At 42.2% G+C, this 21588-nt stretch overlaps 1 protein-coding gene and 1 pseudogene across 1 annotated transcript; one reads left to right on the top strand and one right to left on the bottom strand.

Moving 5' to 3' along the window:
• Window positions 1-481: 481 nt before the first annotated feature.
• Window positions 482-7618, bottom strand: LOC124045245 (histone H4 transcription factor-like). Its single transcript, XM_046364561.1, has 9 exons — window positions 7615-7618; window positions 4198-4424; window positions 3829-3940; window positions 3438-3590; window positions 3252-3329; window positions 3025-3145; window positions 2728-2865; window positions 1057-1182; window positions 482-812 (listed from the first exon to the last, which is right to left on the bottom strand). The coding sequence occupies exons 1-9, from the start codon at window positions 7616-7618 to the stop codon at window positions 482-484; spliced, it is 1290 nt and encodes a 429-aa protein (XP_046220517.1).
• Window positions 7619-13473: 5855 nt separating this feature from the next.
• Window positions 13474-21588, top strand: part of LOC124040359 — a 38211-nt pseudogene continuing 30096 nt past the window's right edge.

Raw genomic sequence — 21588 nt, 5'->3', positions numbered from 1 at the left:
GGGACATGAAAGTTTACATGTTCCAGAACACATTTCTGCCAACAAAAATAAAAGTTTAGTTCAAATGCCTCCTGTGAAGTAGTGACGCTTGACATAGGGCTCGTTTCCTGAAACGAGTCACATTTAGGCAAGTTCGCTGGTTCATTGATTTATCCTGCATTATAATATAGGCTACCCCTATCTAGTCCCTTCAGCTTAGCTCAAAACATTTTATGATGCAAAACATAGCAACTGTCTGAGTCTCCACAAATGATGGATCAGTTGTTGGAAAACACCTCTTCAGTTCTAAAATGTGTGCTGTGATGAGTGCGCCCTGCACTGAGGGCAGATAAGAAGAGGAAGAAGAGGTCCTCCTCCTCACACTCAGACAGGTGTGCCCAGTGACAGGTGCAGCTCTCCCGCCCTGGTGCCTCTCTGTGCTGGGTCACTGCCCAGATGTGAGAGCCATGAGAGAAGCAGTATGTGTAAGGGGTTGTAGTAGTTATACGACCTGCATGCCCAGCTGCTGAGCAGTGTCCTGGAGCATCACAGTGTCCTCCCCTGCCTGAGACGGGTCACCACTAGTCAGAACATAGAATACCCCCTCCCCCTGATCCCACACCCCACCCAACAGCACCCCTCTCATCTCCACCTGTAAGTCTGTGAAGTGTGCTACCGCCCTGGCATCCTCCTCGTCTTCCCCAGGCCCCAAGCTCTCTGTCTGGGAAGCGTCCTCTCCCTCTGGTCTCTCTCTCATCAGTTGCTCTGTCAGCTCCATGCTCTCATAGCGAATCAGCTGCAGACGCATAAAGCCGTCCTCGTGTTTCTTATACCTGGGAGAGAGAGGGAAGAGAGAAATAATAGTTAGCCACAAGACCAAAATGATGATCGAAATAGGCTCAGACTTTCTCATTCATTCTCATTCACCCACTAATGATTATGGAGCCAAACTACTTATATAGAATGAGATCTTACCAATGCAGACTATCTCAACCACATGCACTTTCAAATTGGTTGTCCTAGTATGCTGGCTATAAATGTTCTCTTTGCCATGTTGAATGGCTCAGTAGTTGGTACCTGAATCGTGGGTGTCCAGAGGGCCATTTGAACTGGTGCTTCTTGCGGAGGTGGGCAGTGAGGTTGTTTCCCCTAGTGAAGCACTGATCACAGACATGACACTTGTAGCGAGCCACAAAATCTCCCCGAGTTGTCAACACAAAAGGTAAACATCTTCAAATAGAGTTTAGGCTTTGAGCGCATACATTATAGTGGTCTTTACATGGCTGACTTGCACAACATGGCTTCAAATAGTTATTTTCAGCACGGTTCCAGCAAACTATGGTGGATGCATAACTAGGCCTGTCCAGTATAGCTTAGCTTGGCTCAGCAGAGTGAAAAGTATAAAATAATATAATAATAATATATGCCATTTAGCAGACGCTTTTATCCAAAGCGACTTACAGTCATGTGTGCATACATTCTACGATAACAACATTAGACCATTAGACCATAACAACATTAGACCATAACAACATTAGACCATTAGACCATAACAGCATTAGACCATTAGATCATAACAACATTAGATCATAACAACATTAGATCATAACAACATTAGACCATTAGACCATAACAACATTAGACCATAACAACATTAGACAATTAGATCATAACAACATTAGATCATAACAACATTAGATCATAACAACATTAGATCATAACAACATTAGATCATAACAACATTAGATCATAACAACATTAGATCATAACAGCATTAGACCATTAGATCATAACAGCATTAGACCATAACAACATTAGACCATTAGACCATAACAGCATTAGACCATTAGATCATAACAACATTAGATCATAACAACATTAGATCATAACAACATTAGACCATTAGACCATAACAACATTAGACCATAACAACATTAGACCATAACAACATTAGACAATTAGATCATAACAACATTAGATCATAACAACATTAGATCATAACAACATTAGATCATAACAACATTAGATCATAACAGCATTAGACCATTAGATCATAACAGCATTAGACCATTAGACCATAACAGCATTAGACCATTAGACCATAACAACATTAGACCATAACAACATTAGACCATAACAACATTAGACCATAACAACATTAGACCATAACAACATTAGACCATAACAACATTAGACCATAACAACATTAGACCATAACAACATTAGACCATAACAACATTAGACCATAACAACATTAGACCATAACAACATTAGACCATAACACCATTAGACCATAACAACATTAGACCATAACAACATTAGACCATTAGACCATAACACCATTAGACCATTAGACCATAACACCATTAGACCATTAGACCATAACAACATTAGACCATAACAACATTAGACCATTAGATCATAACAACATTAGACCATAACAACATTAGACCATTAGACCATAACAACATTAGAACATAACAACATTAGACCATAACAACATTAGACCATAACAACATTAGACCATTAGACCATAACAACATTAGACCATTAGACCATAACAACATTAGACCATAACAACATTAGACCATAACAACATTAGACCATAACAACATTAGACCATAACAACATTAGACCATAACAACATTAGACCATAACAACATTAGACCATTAGACCATAACATAACATAACATAAAAATAACATAACATAACATAACATAAAAATGTTGACATCTCCCTCTCTCACCTCATGTACTTTCTTGTAGTGGTTCTTGATGGAGTGCAGTGAGCGTGTGGTGTAGTCACAGTTAGTGAGGTCACAGCGGTAGGCCGGCTCATTGCTGTGGGTGTCCAGGTGTTTACGAAGGTCGATAAGGTTTTTACAGCTGACACACACACACACCACAGGAAACATGGGTTATGATGGGTCACCTTTTACTAACATTCAGGCAATTGTTAACACTTGACCACACTAAACAGGTACTTCTTAAATATAATTCATTTCCGGGAGTCCTGGGTATTACTTTAGTATCTACCTAACCTACCTGTACTCGCAGTATTCACAGCTGTAAGGCTTCTCGTTGCTGTGGCGGAACTTGACGTGGTTCCGCAGCGATGAGGGGGACGGGCAGGTCATGTCACACAATGGACAGTTGTAGTGGTTCACTAACAGCAGATAGGGATAGAAAGGAACTGATCAGACCACAGCACTACTCGGCAGCAAACGATAGATCAACGTATAAATACAAAGAAGGGAGTTCAAGGGACTGACCATGATTCCTCATGTGGTCCCTCAGTAGTCTCTCCGTTGCAAAGCGCTTGGAGCAGTGGGAGCACTGGAACCTCTGACCTACGAGAGGTACGAGACAGTCATTAAGTAGTAAATATGTTATTGGGTTATACTCCACAATGTTAGCAAAGCCATTAATCCAATCCACCCCTGACCTTCCCCTCTCACCCTCGATGGTGGTCTGCCGTCTGATGTGGTCAAAGAACTTGGTGTTGTTGGCAAACATCCCTCCACAGATTGGGCAAGCCACCACCTTCTCCCCAGTGTGGCTCCGCAGGTGCTCCCGCAGCTTAAACCGCCCTTTAAACCTGGCGTCGCAGTCTGAAGAAAAGTCAGGGGAAAATAAGTACAGTTGATATTCTCAGTTGTGGTATTCACTCTGGTTCCAGGTATCATTACAGCCAGTTATAGGCCAACCCTGCTCTTACCTATTTCATCCACAGTCAATGCCAAGATAATAAAAAACTACACACCAACTGAAAGACTCAGTGGTTTCTCCTAAATAGTTGTAGGCTGCTACTTTCTATACTACCATCTTGACAGGGGTCAGTGGACTCACCCTTCCAGCCACAGCACACCAATGTCTCATTCTCAGCAGGGGGTACGTCCATACACATGCTGTGCATCTCCACATGGCGGTAGAACCACTCTGGGTTGACCAGAGAGGGTTGCTGCAAACACACATACAAAAAGCCGTGTTACTGTCAAAGACCGTTACCATGAGAGTAAGACCAACAAAAGTACATGATCTGATAACTTCCCCACTTAACCTGATGTGCTCCATCCACTTGAATAGAACCTAAACCCATCTAAAGAAAAGAGCTCTGTGTGTTCTGTGCATGTCCCTTGTCTATGCCTGGCTTAATGCTATGTCTGTCCACAAGCTTCACATCTAAGCTAGATATGACCCACACTAACAGCGTCTCACCTCACATTGGTCCCACTGGCAGATGAAGTTGTCTGTGATGTCAGGCACGATGTTGCGGTTGTGGAGGCCAATGGTGCAGGTGCCGAGGCTGGGCTGGGCCTTGAGTACCCCCCGGCCCCACTGCTTCAGCTTGGTGTGGTAACAGTGGAAATAGACGTGGCGCTTCAACTCCTCAGCACTCTCCACAGAACAGAACCCACAGTCTTTCCATATACAACTGTGCTCCTCTAGTGACAGAAAACAAACAAGAGACATGAATTTCAATTTGTGACTACGAAATTCCAAATGTAAACTCACAGGGTTCGGTCAACATTATTATCCCATAATTATGGAAGACCGTCATGATGTACACTGTTTACAGTGCATTCGGAAAGTATCCACACCCTTTGACTTTTTTCCACTTTGTTACGTTACAAAGTGGGGTCACTTAGAAATTATTGTTTTTGAGAGAAAAGCACATTTTTTTTGTCCATTAAAATACCATCAAATTGATCATAAATACAGTGTAGACATTGTTAATGTTGTAAAATGACTATTATAGCTGGAAACAGCAGATTTTTTTATGGAATATCTACATAATGGGCCTATCAGCAACCATCACTCCTGTGTTCCAATGGCACGTTGTGTTAGCTAATCCAAGTTAATCATTTTAAAAGGCTTATTAATCATTAGAAACCCCTTTTGCAGTTATGTTAGCACAGCTGAAAACTGCTCTGAGTAAAGAAGCAATAAAAGGGGCCTTCTTTAGACGAGTTGAGTATCTGGAGCGTCAGCATTTGTGGGTTCGATTCACAAACTCAGATTGGCCAGAAACAAAGAACTTTCTTCTTCTAAAACTTGTCACAACAGACAGAAACAGTCTGCTTAATCTAATAACACACAATTATACATGTTCATGTCTTTATTGAACACACCATGTAAACATTCAGTGTACATTCGTGGCCAAAAGTTGAGAACGACACAGATATTAATTTCCACAAAGTTTGCTGCTTCAGTGTCTTTAGATATTTTTTGTCAGATGTTACTATGGAATACTGAAGTATAATTACAAGCATTTCATAACTGTCCAAGGCTTTTATTGACAATTACATGAAGTTGATGCAAAGAGTCAATATTTTCAGTGTTGACCCTTCTTTTTCAAGACCTCTGCAATCTGCCCTGGCATGCTATCAATTAACTTCTGGCCACATCCTGACTGATGGCAGCCCATTCTTGCATAATCAATGCTTAGAGTTTGTCAGAATTTGTGGGTTTTTGTTTGTCCACCCACCTCTTGAGGATTAACCACAAGTTCTCAATGGGATTAGGGTCTTGGGATTTTCCTGGTCATGGACCCAAAATATCGATGTTTTGTTCCCGAGCCACCCCGAGCCACTTAGTTTTGTTCCCCGAGCCACCTTTTGGCAAGGTGCTCCATCATAATGGAAAAGGCATTGTTCGTCACAAACTGTTCCTGGATGGTTGGGAGAAGTTGCTCTCTGAGGATGTGTTGGTACCATTCTATATTTTTAGACTTCCTTTTTAATCGAGTAACTTTCTATGAAGGTATTGTTACTTTTACTCAAGTATGACAATTGGGTACTTTTTCCACCACTGAGCTCTTGTAATCGCACCCCTATTACTCCTGAGTTCTCTCCACCCTCAACTCCTCTAGAATTAAAGTAAGGCTTTAAACTCCTCAGAGAATAACTACAGATATCCTCAATATGTCTGTGTCACAAAGAGAAGAAATCCTCGATATATTCTTGGTTTGGACCTTGACATGGCCCTGCTGTGTTTCTTTTCAGCACTGTATGATTGTGATTTAGTGCTTCATCGTTCATCCAGAACTAAGTAAATTTCCCATACTAAATGCAGATTCTCAACCTGGTCACAGATCATTATTCTGAATGTAAATCTGAGACACCCCATTTAGTATGATATGTTACGTTTCGTATGGTATGTATTCATTTGTGGATGATGAAATTACAAATCGTATATGTCACAAATTTTGAAACGTACAATATGTTACGAATTTTCTAAGTGTATTAAGTTATGAATTTTCAAAACGACACAATATTTTATTTTACAATACAAATCTGCAAAAGTTTAGGAGTTAGCTAAAAGGGTTAAGGTTAGGGTTAGGTAATAATAAAATATATGCCATTTAGCAGACGCTTTTATCCAAAGCGACTTACAGTCATGTGTGCATACATTCTACGATAACAACATTAGACCATTAGACCATAACAACATTAGACCATAACAACATTAGACCATTAGACCATAACAGCATTAGACCATTAGATCATAACAACATTAGATCATAACAACATTAGATCATAACAACATTAGACCATTAGACCATAACAACATTAGACCATAACAACATTAGACCATAACAACATTAGACCATTAGATCATAACAACATTAGACCATTAGACCATAACAACATTAGACAATTAGATCATAACAACATTAGATCGTAACAACATTAGATCATAACAGCATTAGACCATTAGATCATAACAGCATTAGACCATTAGACCATAACAACATTAGACCATAACAACATTAGACCATAACAACATTAGACCATAACAACATTAGACCATAACAACATTAGATCATAACAACATTAGACCATTAGACCATAACAACATTAGACCATTAGACCATAACAACATTAGATCATAACAACATTAGACCATAACAACATTAGACCATAACAACATTAGACCATAACAACATTAGACCATAACAACATTAGACCATTAGACCATAACACCATTAGACCATAGGTGAAGTGTTAGCTAAAAGAGTTAAGGTTAGGGGAAGGGTTAGCTAACATGCTAAGTAGGTGCAAAATGTAGTATTTAAAAAGTTGCTAATTAGCTGTTGTGAGGGGAACGGCACCTCGGTACCTCCAGGCTCTGATCAGGCCCTACACCCAAACAAGGGCACTGCGTTCATCCACCTCTGGCCTGCTCGCCTCCCTACCACTGAGGAAGTACAGCTCCCGCTCAGCCCAGTCAAAACTGTTCGCTGCTCTGGCCCCCCAATGGTGGAACAAACTCCCTCACGACGCCAGGACAGCGGAGTCAATCACCACCTTCCGGAGACACCTGAAACCCCACAGCTTTAAGGAATACCTAGGATAGGATAAGTAATCCCTCTCACCCCCCCCTTTAAGATTTAGATGCACTATTGTAAAGTGACTGTTCCACTGGATGTCATAAGGTGAATGCACCAATTTGTAAGTCGCTCTGGATAAGAGCGTCTGCTAAATGACTTAAATGTAAATGTAAATGTAATACAAAATGCTCTGAGACCAAGTTGAGATTCTGGATTCTATCAATTAATTGCTATGATATTTCACCATCCCTTTTTCTTTGAAGAACTGAAGTTATTCTCAGCTCTCAGTCGTGTAAACAGACCCATTTTAACGCAAAAAGGGAGAGGTGAAGCAATAATCAAGGAATCTGAGAGCGACCTGGCTCTACATGTTTGCTGACCTGTGACCCACAGACATCTCCCCCAGTTAGAGAGGAGTAAAGGACAGTTATACATTTAATGGGGTGGTCCAAAAAAGGGGAGGGTTGTGTGACTTTTTTTTAAGCTTTGGGGAGAATTGTGTGATTTTGCTATTGTCTACAGAGCTGTAGACCACACTAGAGCTGTAGACCGAACAAAGAGAGCATACAAAGGTCTCCCTCGCCCTCCATTTGGCAAATTTGACCACAAGTCTATCCTTCTGATTCCTGTTTACAAGCCAAAATTAAAGCAGGACCTGCAAACTGTACAGACTACAAAGGCCGCGAGCTGCCCAGTGACATGAGCCTGGCAGTTGAGCTAAATCACTTCTATGCTCGCTTCGAGGCAAGCAACACTGAGGCATGCATGAGAGCATCAGCTGTTCCGGATGACTGTGTGATCGCGCTCTACATAGCCTAAGTGAGTAAGACCTTTAAACAGGTCAACATTCACAAGGCCGCGGGGTCAAACGGATTACCAGGACATGTGCTCCGGGCATGCGCTGACCAACTGGCAGGTGTCTTCACTGACATTTTCAACATGTCTTTGATTGAGTCTGTAATACCAACATGTTTCAAGCAGACCACCATAGTCCCTGTGCCCAAGGACACTAAGGTAACCTGCCTAAATTACTATAGACCCGTAGCACTCACGTCCGTAGCCATGACGTGCTTTGAAAAGCTGGTCATTGCTCACATTAACACCATTATCCCAGAAACCCTAGACCCACTCCAATTTGTATACAGCCCAAACAGATCCACAGATGATGCAAACTCTATTGCACTCCACACTGCCCTTTCCCACCTGGACAGTAGGAACACTTACGTGAGAATACTATTCATTGACTACAGCTCAGCGTTCAACACCAAAGTGCCCTCAAGCTCATCCCTAAGCTAAGGATCCTGGGACTAAACACCTCCCTCTGCAACCGAATCCTGGACTTCCTGACGGGCTGCACGCAGGTGGTAAGGGTAGCTAACAACACATCCGCCACACTGATTCTCAACACTGGAGCCCCTCAGGGGTGCATGCTCAGTCCCCTCTTGTACTCCCTTTTCACCCACGACTCTGTGGCCAGACATGACTCCAACACCATCATTAAGTTTGCAGAAGACACAACAGTGGTAGGCTGGATCTCCGACAATGACGAGACAGCCTATAGGGTGGAGGTCAGAGACCTGGCCGGGTGGTGCCAGAATAACAACCTATCCCTCAACGTAATCAGGACAAGATGATTGTGGACTACAGAAAAAGGAGGACCGAGCACTCCCCCATTCTCATCGACAGGGCTGTAGTGGAGCAGGTTGAGAGCTTCAGGTTGCTTGGTGTCCACATCCCCAACAAACTAGAATGGTCCAAACACACAAAGACAGTCATAAAGAGGTCTATTCCCCCTCAGCAAACTAAAAAGATTTGGCATGGGTCCTCAGATCCTCAAAAGGTTCTACAGCTGCAACACTGGTTGCATCACTGCCTTGTACGGCAACTGCTCGGCCTCCGACCGCAAGGCACTACAGAGGGTAGTGCGTATGGCCCAGTACATCACCGGGGCCAAGCTGCCTCCCATCCAGGACCTCTACACCAGGCGGTGTCAGAGGAAGGCCCTAAGACCCCAGCCACCCCAGTCATAGACTGTTCTGTCTGCTACCGCATGGCAAGCGGTACCGGAGCACCAAGTCTAGGACCAAAAGGCTTTTCAACAGCTTTAAGCCATAAGACTCCTGAACAGGTAATCAAATGGCTACCCAGACTATTTGCATTGTGTGTGTGTCCCACACTTCCCACCCCTCTTTTACACTGCTGCTACTCTCTGTTTATCATCTTTGCAAAGTGACATTAACTATACCTACATGTACATATTACCTCCAATTAGCTCGACTATCCGGTGCCTGTATATACAGTTGAAGTCAGAGGTTTACATACTCCTTAGCCAAATACATTTAAAAACTCAGTTTTTCACAATTCCTGACATTTAATCCAAGTAGAAATTCCCTGTTTTCGTAAGTTATGATCATTACTTTATTTTAAGAATGTGAAATGTCAGAATAATAGCAGAGAGAATGATTTATTTCAGCTTTTATTTCTTTCATCACATTCCCAGTGGGTCAAAAATACACATACACTCAATTAGCATTTTGTAGCATTGCCTTTAAATTGTTTAACATGGGTCAAACATTTTGGGTAGCCTTCCACAAGCTTCCCACAATAAGTTGGGTGAATTTTGGCCTATTCCTCCTGTCAGAGCTGGTGGAACTGAGTCAGGTTTGTAGGCCTCCTTGCTCGCACATGCTTTTTCAGTTCTCCCCACAAATATTCTATAGGATTGAGGTCAGGGCTTTGTGATGTCCACTCCAATACCTTGACGTTGTTGTCCTTAAGCAATTTTGCCACAACTTTGGAAGTAGGCTTTTGGTCATTGGCATTTGGTAAATCAAATCAAATCAAATGTATTTGTCACATACACATGGTTAGCAGATGTTAATGCGAGTGTAGCGAAATGCTTGTGCTTCTAGTTCAGACAATGCAGTAATAACCAACGAGTAATCTAACCTAACAATTCCAAAACTACTACCGTATACACACAAGTATCAAGGGATAAAGAATATGTACATAAATTTATGAATAAGTGATGGTACAGAGCGGCATAGGCAAGATAATAATAATAATAATAATAATAATAATAATAATAATAATAATAATAATAATAATAATAATATAATAATAATAATAATAATAATAATAATAATAATAATAATAATAATATAATAATAATAATAATAATAATAATAATAATAATAATAATATATGCCATTTAGCAGACGCTTTTATCCAAAGCGACTTACAGTCATGTGTGCATACATTCTACGTATGGGTGGTCCCGGGGATCGAACCCACTACCCTGGCGTTACAAGCGCCATGCTCTACCAACTGAGCTACACACGATGGTATCGATTACAGTATATACATATGAGACGAGTAATGTAGGGTATGTAAACAAAGTGGCATAGTTAAAGTGGCTAGTGATACATGTATTACATAAAGATGCAGTAGTTGATATAGAGTACAGTATATACAGTATATAACAAAGTATTGAGATAAACTTTTGTTATTGACCAAATACTTATTTTCCACCATAATTTGCAAATAAATTCATTAAAAATCCTACAATGTGATTTTCTGGATTTTTTCCCCTCATTTTGTCTGTCATAGTTGAAGTGTACCTATGATGAAAATTACAGGCCTCTCTCATCTTTTTAAGTGGGAGAACTTGCACAATTGGTGGCTGATTAAATATTTTTTTTGCCCCACTGTATGAGTCATTTAGTGTTGTGGAAAATCTTGATATTTACACAGATACCGGAACTTGTAGATTCAGTTAGACATAATTACAGAGTAACAGAGCTGAGCATTTCCAAGGAAAAAGCTCAATTCTCATATCACAGAGCCCTGCCTTTATAGTATTCTGTCTCTGCATAATGTATAGAGCCCCTCCCTCTATATGAAAATAGCTTCCCTTGACCTTCCTCCACCATTATCTTTCCATCTCAGTTCTTGCTTGTTAACACCCACATTTAGGTTATAATGGTAGCAGGCCCTGGTCATATATGTTCCATTCCTTATGTAGCCATTCTGTGTCAGCTCTTCAAAGTGGACAGCCTATATGCTGCTAATAATGGAAATGTAATCATAGTCGTGAGTTTTGCTCCCACAGTAGCTAAGAAAGTAATACTAAGTGTATGTTGTGTAGTAAGCTGTTAGTAGCCCATGTGCCTCACCATTATAATGTGGTCTATTTTCACCAACGGAGGTATTGTAAACATATCGTTCCTGGTTGGTGTGTTCTTGTTTACTAACTTTTTCTGTACAGCTTTGACAGTGCTACTGATAGTAGTAATCAAATCAAATCAAATGTATTTATATAGCCCTTCTTACATCAGCTGATATCTCAAAGTGCTGTACAGAAACCCAGCCTAAAACCCCAAACAGCAAGCAATGCAGGTGTAGAAGCACGGTGGCTAGGAAAAACTCCCTAGAAAGGCCCAATTGTCCCTAGAATTTCTAAGCAAACAACTGGAGTCAGGGCTTTCTCCTATAGAGCTTCATTTTTATGGAAGGCTCTGCCTACCCATGTGGGTGCTTGGCTTGCACGTGCAAATTCAGAACACACAACATTCCATAATAGAATTGTGTTATTTGACGTGTCAAATTAAAAGCTTATTTAACGCGTCAAATAGTGTTATGATGTGTATCTTTTTTTTGACACACAAAGACCCAAACGGCGTTCAAAGTGCCTCACCCTAATAATTTTGTTTATTTTCACCTATTAATTTAGCCTTTTTTTTTGTTTGTTGCCCCACCAAGATTTACATGGTAAAATTGCCACTGCCTCTGCTGCAGAGGATAAGTTCATTAGAGTTACCAGCCTCTGAAATTGCAGCCCAAATAAATGCTTCACAGAGTTCAGGTAACAGACACATCTCAAAATCAATTGTTCAGAGGAGACTGCATGAATCAGGCCTTCATGGTTGAATTGCTGCAAAGATTCCACTACTAAAGGCTAAAGGACACCAATAAGAAGATTACTTGCTTGGGCCAAGAAACACGAGCAATGGAAATTAGACCAGTGGAAATCTGTCCTTTGGTCTGATGAGTCCAAATGGAGATTTTTGGTTCCAACAGCCGTGTCTTTGTGAGACGCAGAGTAGGTGAACGGATGACCTCCGCACGTGTGGTTCCCACCATGAAGCACTGGAGGAGGTGTGATGGTGTGGGGGTGCTTTGCTGGTGACACTGTCAGTGATTTATTTACAATTCAAGGCACACTTAACAAGCATGGCTACCACAGCATTCTGCAGCGATACGCCATCCCATCTGGTTTGCACTTAGTCCCACTATCATTTGTTTTTCAATAGGACAGGACACCTCCAGGCTGTGTAAGGGCAATTTGACCAAGAAGAAGTGATGGAGTGCTGCATCAGATGATCTGGCCTACACAATCACTCGACCTCAACCCAATTGAGATGGTTTGGGTTGAGTTGAACCGCAGAGTGAAGGAAAAGCAGCCAAAAAGTACTAAGCATATGTGGGAACTCCTTCAAGACTGTTGGAAAAGCATTGCATTCCCTCTTCTCCAAATCTCAGTCCAGTCCAACATCTGCATCTCATTTGAGCTTCATTTGAATATGATGACGGTTTATTTAATTTAAGTAACTAAGCCATCTGACTGACATCTGATAGACAAATAAATGCAACTTTGAAAAACACATCTCCACACTTGATCCCATCTACTCAGCTCACTTGCCTCCCATTGGAAACGACAGGATATGGTCTATCTTGGGTAGTTAAAAAATATATTTGCTTCTAAAGAGCTAGTTTCTCTGCAGTGCAATCTAGCTTGACTTGATATAAAGTTGAGGAAAAAGTAACAAAATAAAACATGTTTATTATCACCTGAAACAATATATTTATCCTGTCTTGAATTAAAATATATTTTACAATCTCCCAAAATAAATGTGATATCTGAGGAGGGAAGGTCTCCTCACACTGAGTACAGTGGTTGGCGGTATTTTTTATTTATTTAACCTTTATTTAACTAGGCAAGTACTGCACAATAACGTTGGATGCCAACCGCTGATAAACTTCACCGAAGAACTCAATCTTGCGTTATTAACGCTACGCTCACAGGGTTAATTAAGCAAAGCTTTGCTACGAGACTCCGTGAAGACGACGTACGGTGAAATGAAATACGTCACGACGTAAACGGGGCATTTTTTTCCTGTTTCGAAACCGGTCGCCCGCATCATGGCCGCAGTACGCAGCCTACGGGTTTCAGTGAAGTCAGACTGCTCAGAGTCGGATTCAGACCGAGATGCCCGCGAATTTGAACCGATGGAGGTGGAGGAGGGCGAACTCGAGGTAGAGGACATCCCCGTTAACCTGTCCTTGAATGAAGTGCTGCCGGTGAGTAAAGTTTTACGAGACCGCGGGCTCGCGTACCTTCTGGGCCTGCGGATAGTGTCTGGTTATTGGGGAGCTCAATGAGCTACTGTAGCAAGACGGCCAAGTAGATAACGCTAGCCACTGTAACTAGTCAATATCCTCGCTTTCAGTACCCATGTTTTTAGCTAGCAACCAACTAGCAAGCTACAGTATACTTGTTGATTTTTAGCGGTAGCAAACTAACGTTAACTTTACATATTTTATGACGAACTAGGCGGGACACATTTTCTGATTATTATATTTTAGTAATAATAATAATAATAATGATATTATATATTATTACATTTGTAGTCGGTCCAAATGATTTAGCCAAGCAAGGGAAGTTTTCAATTTAAACCTTCAGCCCTCGTTTTCAGTGTAGTTTGCAAGTGCACAATTATGTTCATTTCGGGGCATTGAACGCCCCATAATTCAATTTGCAATGATTGTACATCTGCTAAGAGATGTCCGCCAAAACTTAAGTTGAACGTCAATATGGAGTCAACATACAAGTGTAAGTAAAAATGTCAATTTTCCTTCTTCGGAAGTAGCTTGGCAGGCTAACGTTTAGTTAGCTAATTAATTTGCTAGCTATCAAACAGTTAACTATATAATTATTAATATAAGTCATCACAATTGACTGTGGCGCATATAAAGCACCCACAAGCTACCGGTGGCTGAAAACAACACAATCGTTGCGGGATGAAGGAGTGAATTTCCGGGCAAGGGCGGTCCATTTAAAAATAATTCCTTCCTCCCTCACCCTCTGCCAGTGTATAATCTGACAGCTCTCTGGATTTAGGAACGCACAGAGCGCACTCTGGCACTCCAGATTGCCCATTCGTAAATACAATCTGGCAACGCTCTGGATTTCCGAACACCCAGAGCGCTCTCTGGCACTCCAGATTGAATTTATGAACACACCCGAAACCGTAAAATGTTTAGCTAGTCATTTGTTATGCTAGCAATAGGTTGCATAGTAACTAACATCAACTTCTAGTATACTCAACTGAAACGATACCATTCGTTTAGTGTACGAAAATGAACTAGTAGTATATACTCAATTAAGTATGTAGTATACATTATGCAAGTATGGGTATTCAAAAACACATCTTAGTTGATTGGTAGTTTTGAAGTAATCGTGAAAAAAACGGGTCTTATTTTAGGGCATTTTTCACCTTGCCAGCTCTTATTAGCACCGTGTCACCAACTGGCCTTCTGAACATTCTATTCCTAGCCCATTGTTTTACGTCACAATACCAGCATTGCCATTGTGAGCAATGTACTGCCAGCGTTAACCTTGATGGCTGACCAATGGTAACTTATTATTAACAAGGTTATGGCTACTTCATGAGTGAGCTCACCGTTCGCCTGGTTACATGTTGCGGTGACTCACGATACTAGGGATGCATCAAATGTTAAACATTTTCTGGTCATGGGGTAACCAAATATATATATATATATTTTTTTTTTTTAATTCTCAGAAAAGGGTGGAAAAATCCGAACAAAACGCTAGACTGTCATTGAAAATAACAATTTGTTCGTAACTGACTTGCCTAGTTAAATAAAATACCCCGAAGCATCGGTTAAGGGTACAAGCAGCAATATGATTGACATAAATCGGCATGCAACCAATGTTCCATGATTTTCTAAATGGTCACTCATTACTTTGTGTGTATAATCTCGTTATTTGGCCTGTGTTGCTTTTGGGAGAGTAAAAAGATAACTATAACAGTTATTGAACCCCGGCCAAAGAGTTACTAGTGAGATGTGCTAACCTCAACCCTAGTATGTGTAACTGATGTGAAATGGCTAGCTAGTTAGCGGGGTGTGCGCTAATAGCGTTTCAATCGGTGACGTCACTCGCTCCGAGACCTTGAAGTAGTGGTTCCCCTTGCTCTGCCGCAGCTTTTGTGGATCGATGAGTAATGATGCTTCGAATGTGGCTGTGGTTTGTGTGCAGAGGGTCTCTGGTTCGAGCCCAGGTAGAGGAGAGGGACGGAAGCAAAACTGTTACATTGATGCTGTTGATCCGGATCACTGGTTGCTGTGGAAAAGATGGTGGTCAAAAGGGGGGTGAGTGTAACCGATGTGAAATGATTAGCTAGTTAGCGGGCGTGCGCTAATAGCGTTTCAATCGGTGACGTCACTCGCTCTGAGACATTGAAGTGGTTGTTCCCCTTGCTCTGCATGGCCCGCGGATTTTGTGGACCAATGTGTAACGATGCTTCGTGGGCAGTTGTAGATGTGTGCAAAGGTTCCCTGGTTCGAGCCCAGGTAGGGGTGAGGAGAGGAACGGAAGCTATACTGTTACATATACATGCATTATGAAATCATCTTAATATCTCACATGACCGTGTGAATGAACAGCGTCTGAATATAAAATACATAAGCGTGCGTCTTCCACAGCCAGCCAAGAAATAACGACATGCAACCCTTGTGGTTAACAAATTTACCTCAACATGCCCCTCGTTTCAGCGAGAAGGCAGTGCTCGCTGCCGTTGACGGCACAAGCTTTTGGCGGACCTTTTTGAGATTGCTACTTGTGCGAGAAGGCAGAGCGGCTGGTTGATGAATTTAACAATGAATGTACTAGGAAAATTTGTTTTTGTTGACCAGGGGTGACTGAATTAATGTTCATGATTATTGATAATAGTTATAGTAATCAAGTATAATATGAAAACTGGTAGTATTAAACATCAATCATCATATTACAAAGTGTGACGACCCTCCCACTCTGTCTGCCGTATTCTGTCTTTGTTCTTGTTTCCTTATTAGGATGCCGGTGGGCGAAGTTGAGAGGGTCGTCAGCTACATGGGAAACACCTGGGCCAGGTGTCTCCCAGGATAAATAGACCTCTTCCACATTCATGGAAGAGACTCTCTCCATGCAGACACCTTTTGTAGATTCTGTTGTGGTTCTTGGTGGCCTTTTGTTTGTTTGCTTTGGCACCTTTCATCACCCTGCATTATCACATTCATGCATGCAAAACACTCACTTACACTACTGATTACTGATTACACACACCATTGTATATTATACTTAGTTGCTTTAGTTAATAAATACATATTTTGCTACTCCTTATCTCCACGTTGTCTCCCTTTGTTACGGGCTTTGAGCCGGTTCGTGACAAGTGGGTGCTCGTCCGGGATCTTTGAACTATTGGTTTGGGAGACCGTGGAGGTACGTGTTTGGTTTGAATATGGTGTTTGAGTGTGATCGGCCCAGTATTGGTTGCCTTTGTTTGGTTTGTGTGCTGCGTTGGAGAGAGTATAATGGTTAGTTTCCAGGCCTTGCCTAGCCTGGAAACTCTTGTTCTACTTTCTGTTGGGAAGTCAGTCTGAGGAGGTGAGTAAATCGGCTGTGTACCTCGGTAGGAGATTTGTGTAGGGTAGTGGAACTTGCTACCCAGAGCTATAGCCTTATTCCCCTGATAGGCTTAGCGACGTGTTTCAATTTTGGACATGTTGGGCATGGTTAAATGTTTGTTATTTTTGTGTGGTGTCTGTGGACTGAGCAGTTGTCTCGGGGGCACGTCCGTGGCTTGGTGGAATTTGCCAGCATGCTGGGGAGTTCTATTTCCTTGCCAGCGGGCTACAGTGCGTAAATACCCACCACAAATCTGCACGAAGACTAGGGTTGAGTTATTGTAGGTTTTGGGGAAGCTCTGTATCTCATCTCTCTTCTGTGGTGCTCAGGGTGATTGTCATTTCTCTGGTTGTGGTCTGATGTGCTCAGCAGAGGGGTTGAGCAAGATTACTTACTTATGACTATGGTGTCTCATGTACACAAGTTCATTCGCTTTCCATCAGAGGACCTGTTAGAATTATGTACTTAAGAACAGCTGTTGAAGATCTCTGAACACTACAAGCTTAAATGATTGAAATTAGTGAAATTCTGTTTCGTTGGAAGTGACTATGAATCGTTGGAAGTGACTATGAATCGTTGGAAGTGACTATGAATCGTTGGAAGTGACTATGAATCGTTGGAAGTGACTATGAATCGTTGGAAGTGACTATGAATCGTTGGAAGTGACTATGAATCGTTGGAAGTGACTATGAATCGTTGGAAGTGACTATGAATCGTTGGAAGTGACTATGAATCGTTGGAAGTGACTATGAATCGTTGGAAGTGACTATGAATCGTTGGGAGTTGTAAAAATTAAGAAGGACCCTGATCTTTTCGTTGGTCTTTTGTGCCATGTTCCTGAATGTTTACATGACTGACCATTGTTTCGGGTTGTCATGTTCTATCTTTCCTGTCTGTTCCCTCCTGGTCTTGTGTTCTTCTTTCCTCTTAAATATTGCTTCCTATGCGCAAAGGTTGCTGAGGTCTGAGGTTGGATGGGGCAGGTGGAGGTGTGAACACATAACCCCTCACCAATTTGGGACGCAGAGGCCTGTGTCAATTTGGGACGCAGAGGCCTGTGTCAATTTGGGACGCAGAGGCCTGTGTCAATTTGGGACGCGGGAGGCCTGTGTCAATTTGGGACGCGGGAGGCCTGTGTCAATTTGGGACGCGGGAGGCCTGTGTCAATTTGGGACGCGGGAGGCCTGTGTCAATTTGGGACGCGGGAGGCCTGTGTCAATTTGGGACGCGGGAGGCCTGTGTCAATTTGGGACGCGGGAGGCCTGTGTCAATTTGGGACGCGGGAGGCCTGTGTCAATTTGGGACGCGGGGCCTGTGTCAGGGACCTGTGTGTCAATTTGGGGACGCGGGAGGCCTGTGTCAATTTGGGACGCGGGAGGCCTGTGTCAATTTGGGACGCGGGAGGCGCAATTTGGGAGGCCTGTGTCAATTTGGGACGCGGGAGGCCTGTGTCAATTTGGGACGCGGGAGGCCTGTGTCAATTTGGGACGCGGGAGGCCTGTGTCAATTTGGGACGCGGGAGGCCTGTGTCAATTTGGGACGCGGGAGGCCTGTGTCAATTTGGGACGCGGGAGGCCTGTGTCAATTTGGGACGCGGGAGGCCTGTGTCAATTTGGGACGCGGGAGGCCTGTGTCAATTTGGGACGCGGGAGGCCTGTGTCAATTTGGGACGCGGGAGGCCTGTGTCAATTTGGGACGCGGGAGGCCTGTGTCAATTTGGGACGCGGGAGGCCTGTGTCAATTTGGGACGCGGGAGGCCTGTGTCAATTTGGGACGCGGGAGGCCTGTGTCAATTTGGGACGCGGGAGGCCTGTGTCAATTTGGGACGCGGGAGGCCTGTGTCAATTTGGGACGCGGGAGGCCTGTGTCAATTTGGGACGCGGGAGGCCTGTGTCAATTTGGGACGCGGGAGGCCTGTGTCAATTTGGGACGCGGGAGGCTGGTATGTTGTTCCGGGGTCCTTGTTGGTCCCCGGTTTTATGGGGGGGAATGTGACGACCCTCCCACTCTGTCTGCCGTATTCTGTCTTTGTTCTTGTTTCCTTATTAGGATGCCGGTGGGCGGAGTTGAGAGGGTCGTCAGCTACATGGGAAACACCTGGGCCAGGTGTCTCCCAGGATAAATAGACCTCTTCCACATTCATGGAAGAGACTCTCTCCATGCAGACACCTTTTGTAGATTCTGTTGTGGTTCTTGGTAGCCTTTTGTTTGTTTGCTTTGGCACCTTTCATCACCCTGCATTATCACATTCATGCATGCAAAACACTCACTTACACTACTGATTACTGATTACACACACCATTGTATATTATACTTAGTTGCTTTAGTTAATAAATACATATTTTGCTACTCCTTATCTCCACGTTGTCTCCCTTTGTTACGGGCTTTGAGCCGGTTCGTGACAAAAGTAATAGGTAAATACTTTTTCAGTCCTATGTCTTGAGTTAGCAGTGTGGAAATGGATGGGTGAAAAAGCTTACGCAGAGTTTTCTTCTGAAATTTAATTTGAGATCTTCGGTTGTAATCTATTGGAATTGTTTAGCAATTGCAGTAATACTGAATAGTGTATATTCTTACTAAAGTAGTAATTACTCAGAATTGCAAAATATAACATTTTATAATTAAGTTGATCACTTACAACATTAAAATAACAATTTATAGCATAACAATGAGACTGACACTAACCAAAAACACCATACTATTTATACGTCAATATAAATCTGGTAGCTCTCAAAAGAGCCTTTGCTTTGCGGAGCAGTTCGTTTTCCGGAGTTTGCTGCCTGCCATGTCATCAGTTATTGCTACGCTTTCACAGAGAGGCCTAGTTTACATTTAACATTCTTGTAATTTAGCAGACACTCTCGTCCACAGTGACTTACTAGAACAATTCGGGTTAAGTGCCTTGCTCAATGGTATATTGGCAGATTTTTCACCTAGTCGGCTTGGGGGTTTGAACCTGCCACCTTTTTGGTTAATGCCCTTAACCGCTAGACTACAAACTACAAAAAGGCAAATGGTGGTAGATAAATCATATGCTGGTTAAATAAGGCTGCTTTTAGAACTTTCATACAGCCATTGTTTTGCGGAAATGGGGACATTACTATTTCGCCAAGTATTTAAAGGTATATATTTTGGTGCTTTGAAGTTCTACACCATTTTAATCGGGATAACATATTATTTCGAATAATGTACGTTCGCGCAGCATGCAATGCTGTAAACAATTGCTGGAAGTTAAAATGTACTCATGGAAGTCTGAGGTCGTCCCATTGTTTCCTGTAGGTGGAGATATAGGTACAGTGGGGCAAAAAAAGTATTTAGTCAGCCACCAATTGTGCACGTTCTCCCACTTAAAGATCAGAGAGGCCTGTAATTTTCATCACAGGTACACTTCAACTATGACAGACAAAAAAAAATCCAGAAAATCACATTGTAGGATTTTTTAAATGAATTTATTTGCAAATTATGGTGGAAAATAAGTATTTGGTCACCTACAAACAAGCAAGATTTCTGGCTCTCACGGACCTGTAAATTCTTCTTTAAGAGGCTCCTCTGTCCTCCACTCGTTACCTGTATTAATGGCACCTGTCCACAACCTCAAACAGTCACACTCCAAACTCCACTATGGCCAAGAATAAAGAGCTGTCAAAGAACACCAGAAACAAAATTGTAGAACTGCACCAGGCTGGGATGACTGAATCTGCAATAGGTAAGCAGCTTGGTTTGAAGAAATCAACTGTGGGAGCAATTATTATGAAATGGAAGACATACAAGACCACTGATAATCTCCCTCGATCTGGGGCTCCACGCAAGATCTCACCCCGTGGGGTCAAAATGATCACAAGAACGGTGAGCAAAAATCCCAGAACCACAAGGGGGGGGACCTAGTGAATGACCTCCAGAGAGCTGGGACCAAAGTAACAAAGCCTACCATCAGTAACACACTATGCCGCCAGGGACTTAAATCCTGCAGTGCCAGACGTACTGGCTCAAGCAGGGGGACACATGTCCAGGCCCATCTGAAGTCTGTGTTGCCCAGCAACAGCCCCAAAACATCTCCTCTAGAGGAGATCTGCATGGAGGAATTGGCCAAAACACCAGCAGCAGTGTGTGAAGACTTACAGAAAACGTTTGACCTCTGTCATTGCCAACAAAGGGTATATAAACAAAGTATTTAGAAACTTTTGTCGTTGACCAAATACTTATTTTCCACCATGATTTGCAAATAAATTCATAAAAAATCCTACCATTAGATTTTCTAGTTTTTTTTCCCCCTCATTTTGTCTGTTATAGTTGAAGTGTACCTATGATGACAATAACAGGCCTCTCATCTTTTTAAGTGGGAGAACTTGCATTGATTCTGTCTCTTCACAGCAAAATCTACAGAGCTGATATTGTTGTATGCCCCATATACAGCTGAAGTCGGAAGTTTATGTACACATTATCCAACTACATTTAAACTCAGTTTTCCACAATTCATGACATTTAATCCTCGTAAAAATTATCTGTCTTAGATCAGTTAGGATCTATT

Source organism: Oncorhynchus gorbuscha, linkage group LG01 (genome assembly GCF_021184085.1).
Source record: "Oncorhynchus gorbuscha isolate QuinsamMale2020 ecotype Even-year linkage group LG01, OgorEven_v1.0, whole genome shotgun sequence".
Classification (NCBI taxonomy): Eukaryota; Metazoa; Chordata; class Actinopteri; order Salmoniformes; family Salmonidae; genus Oncorhynchus; species Oncorhynchus gorbuscha.
The sequence above is the reverse complement of the archived record's forward strand: the minus strand, read 5'-3'. Positions and strand labels throughout refer to the sequence as shown.

Bases quoted from the DNA above. Each gene is read 5' to 3' on its own strand.
- LOC124045245 (XM_046364561.1), bottom strand. The intron at 1,183-2,727 runs GGTGAGAGAGGG...GTTGACAACTCG, and splicing joins CACTACAAGAAAGTACATGA to GGGAGATTTTGTGGCTCGCT. The intron at 813-1,056 runs GTACCAACTACT...TCTCTCTCCCAG, and splicing joins TCTGGACACCCACGATTCAG to GTATAAGAAACACGAGGACG.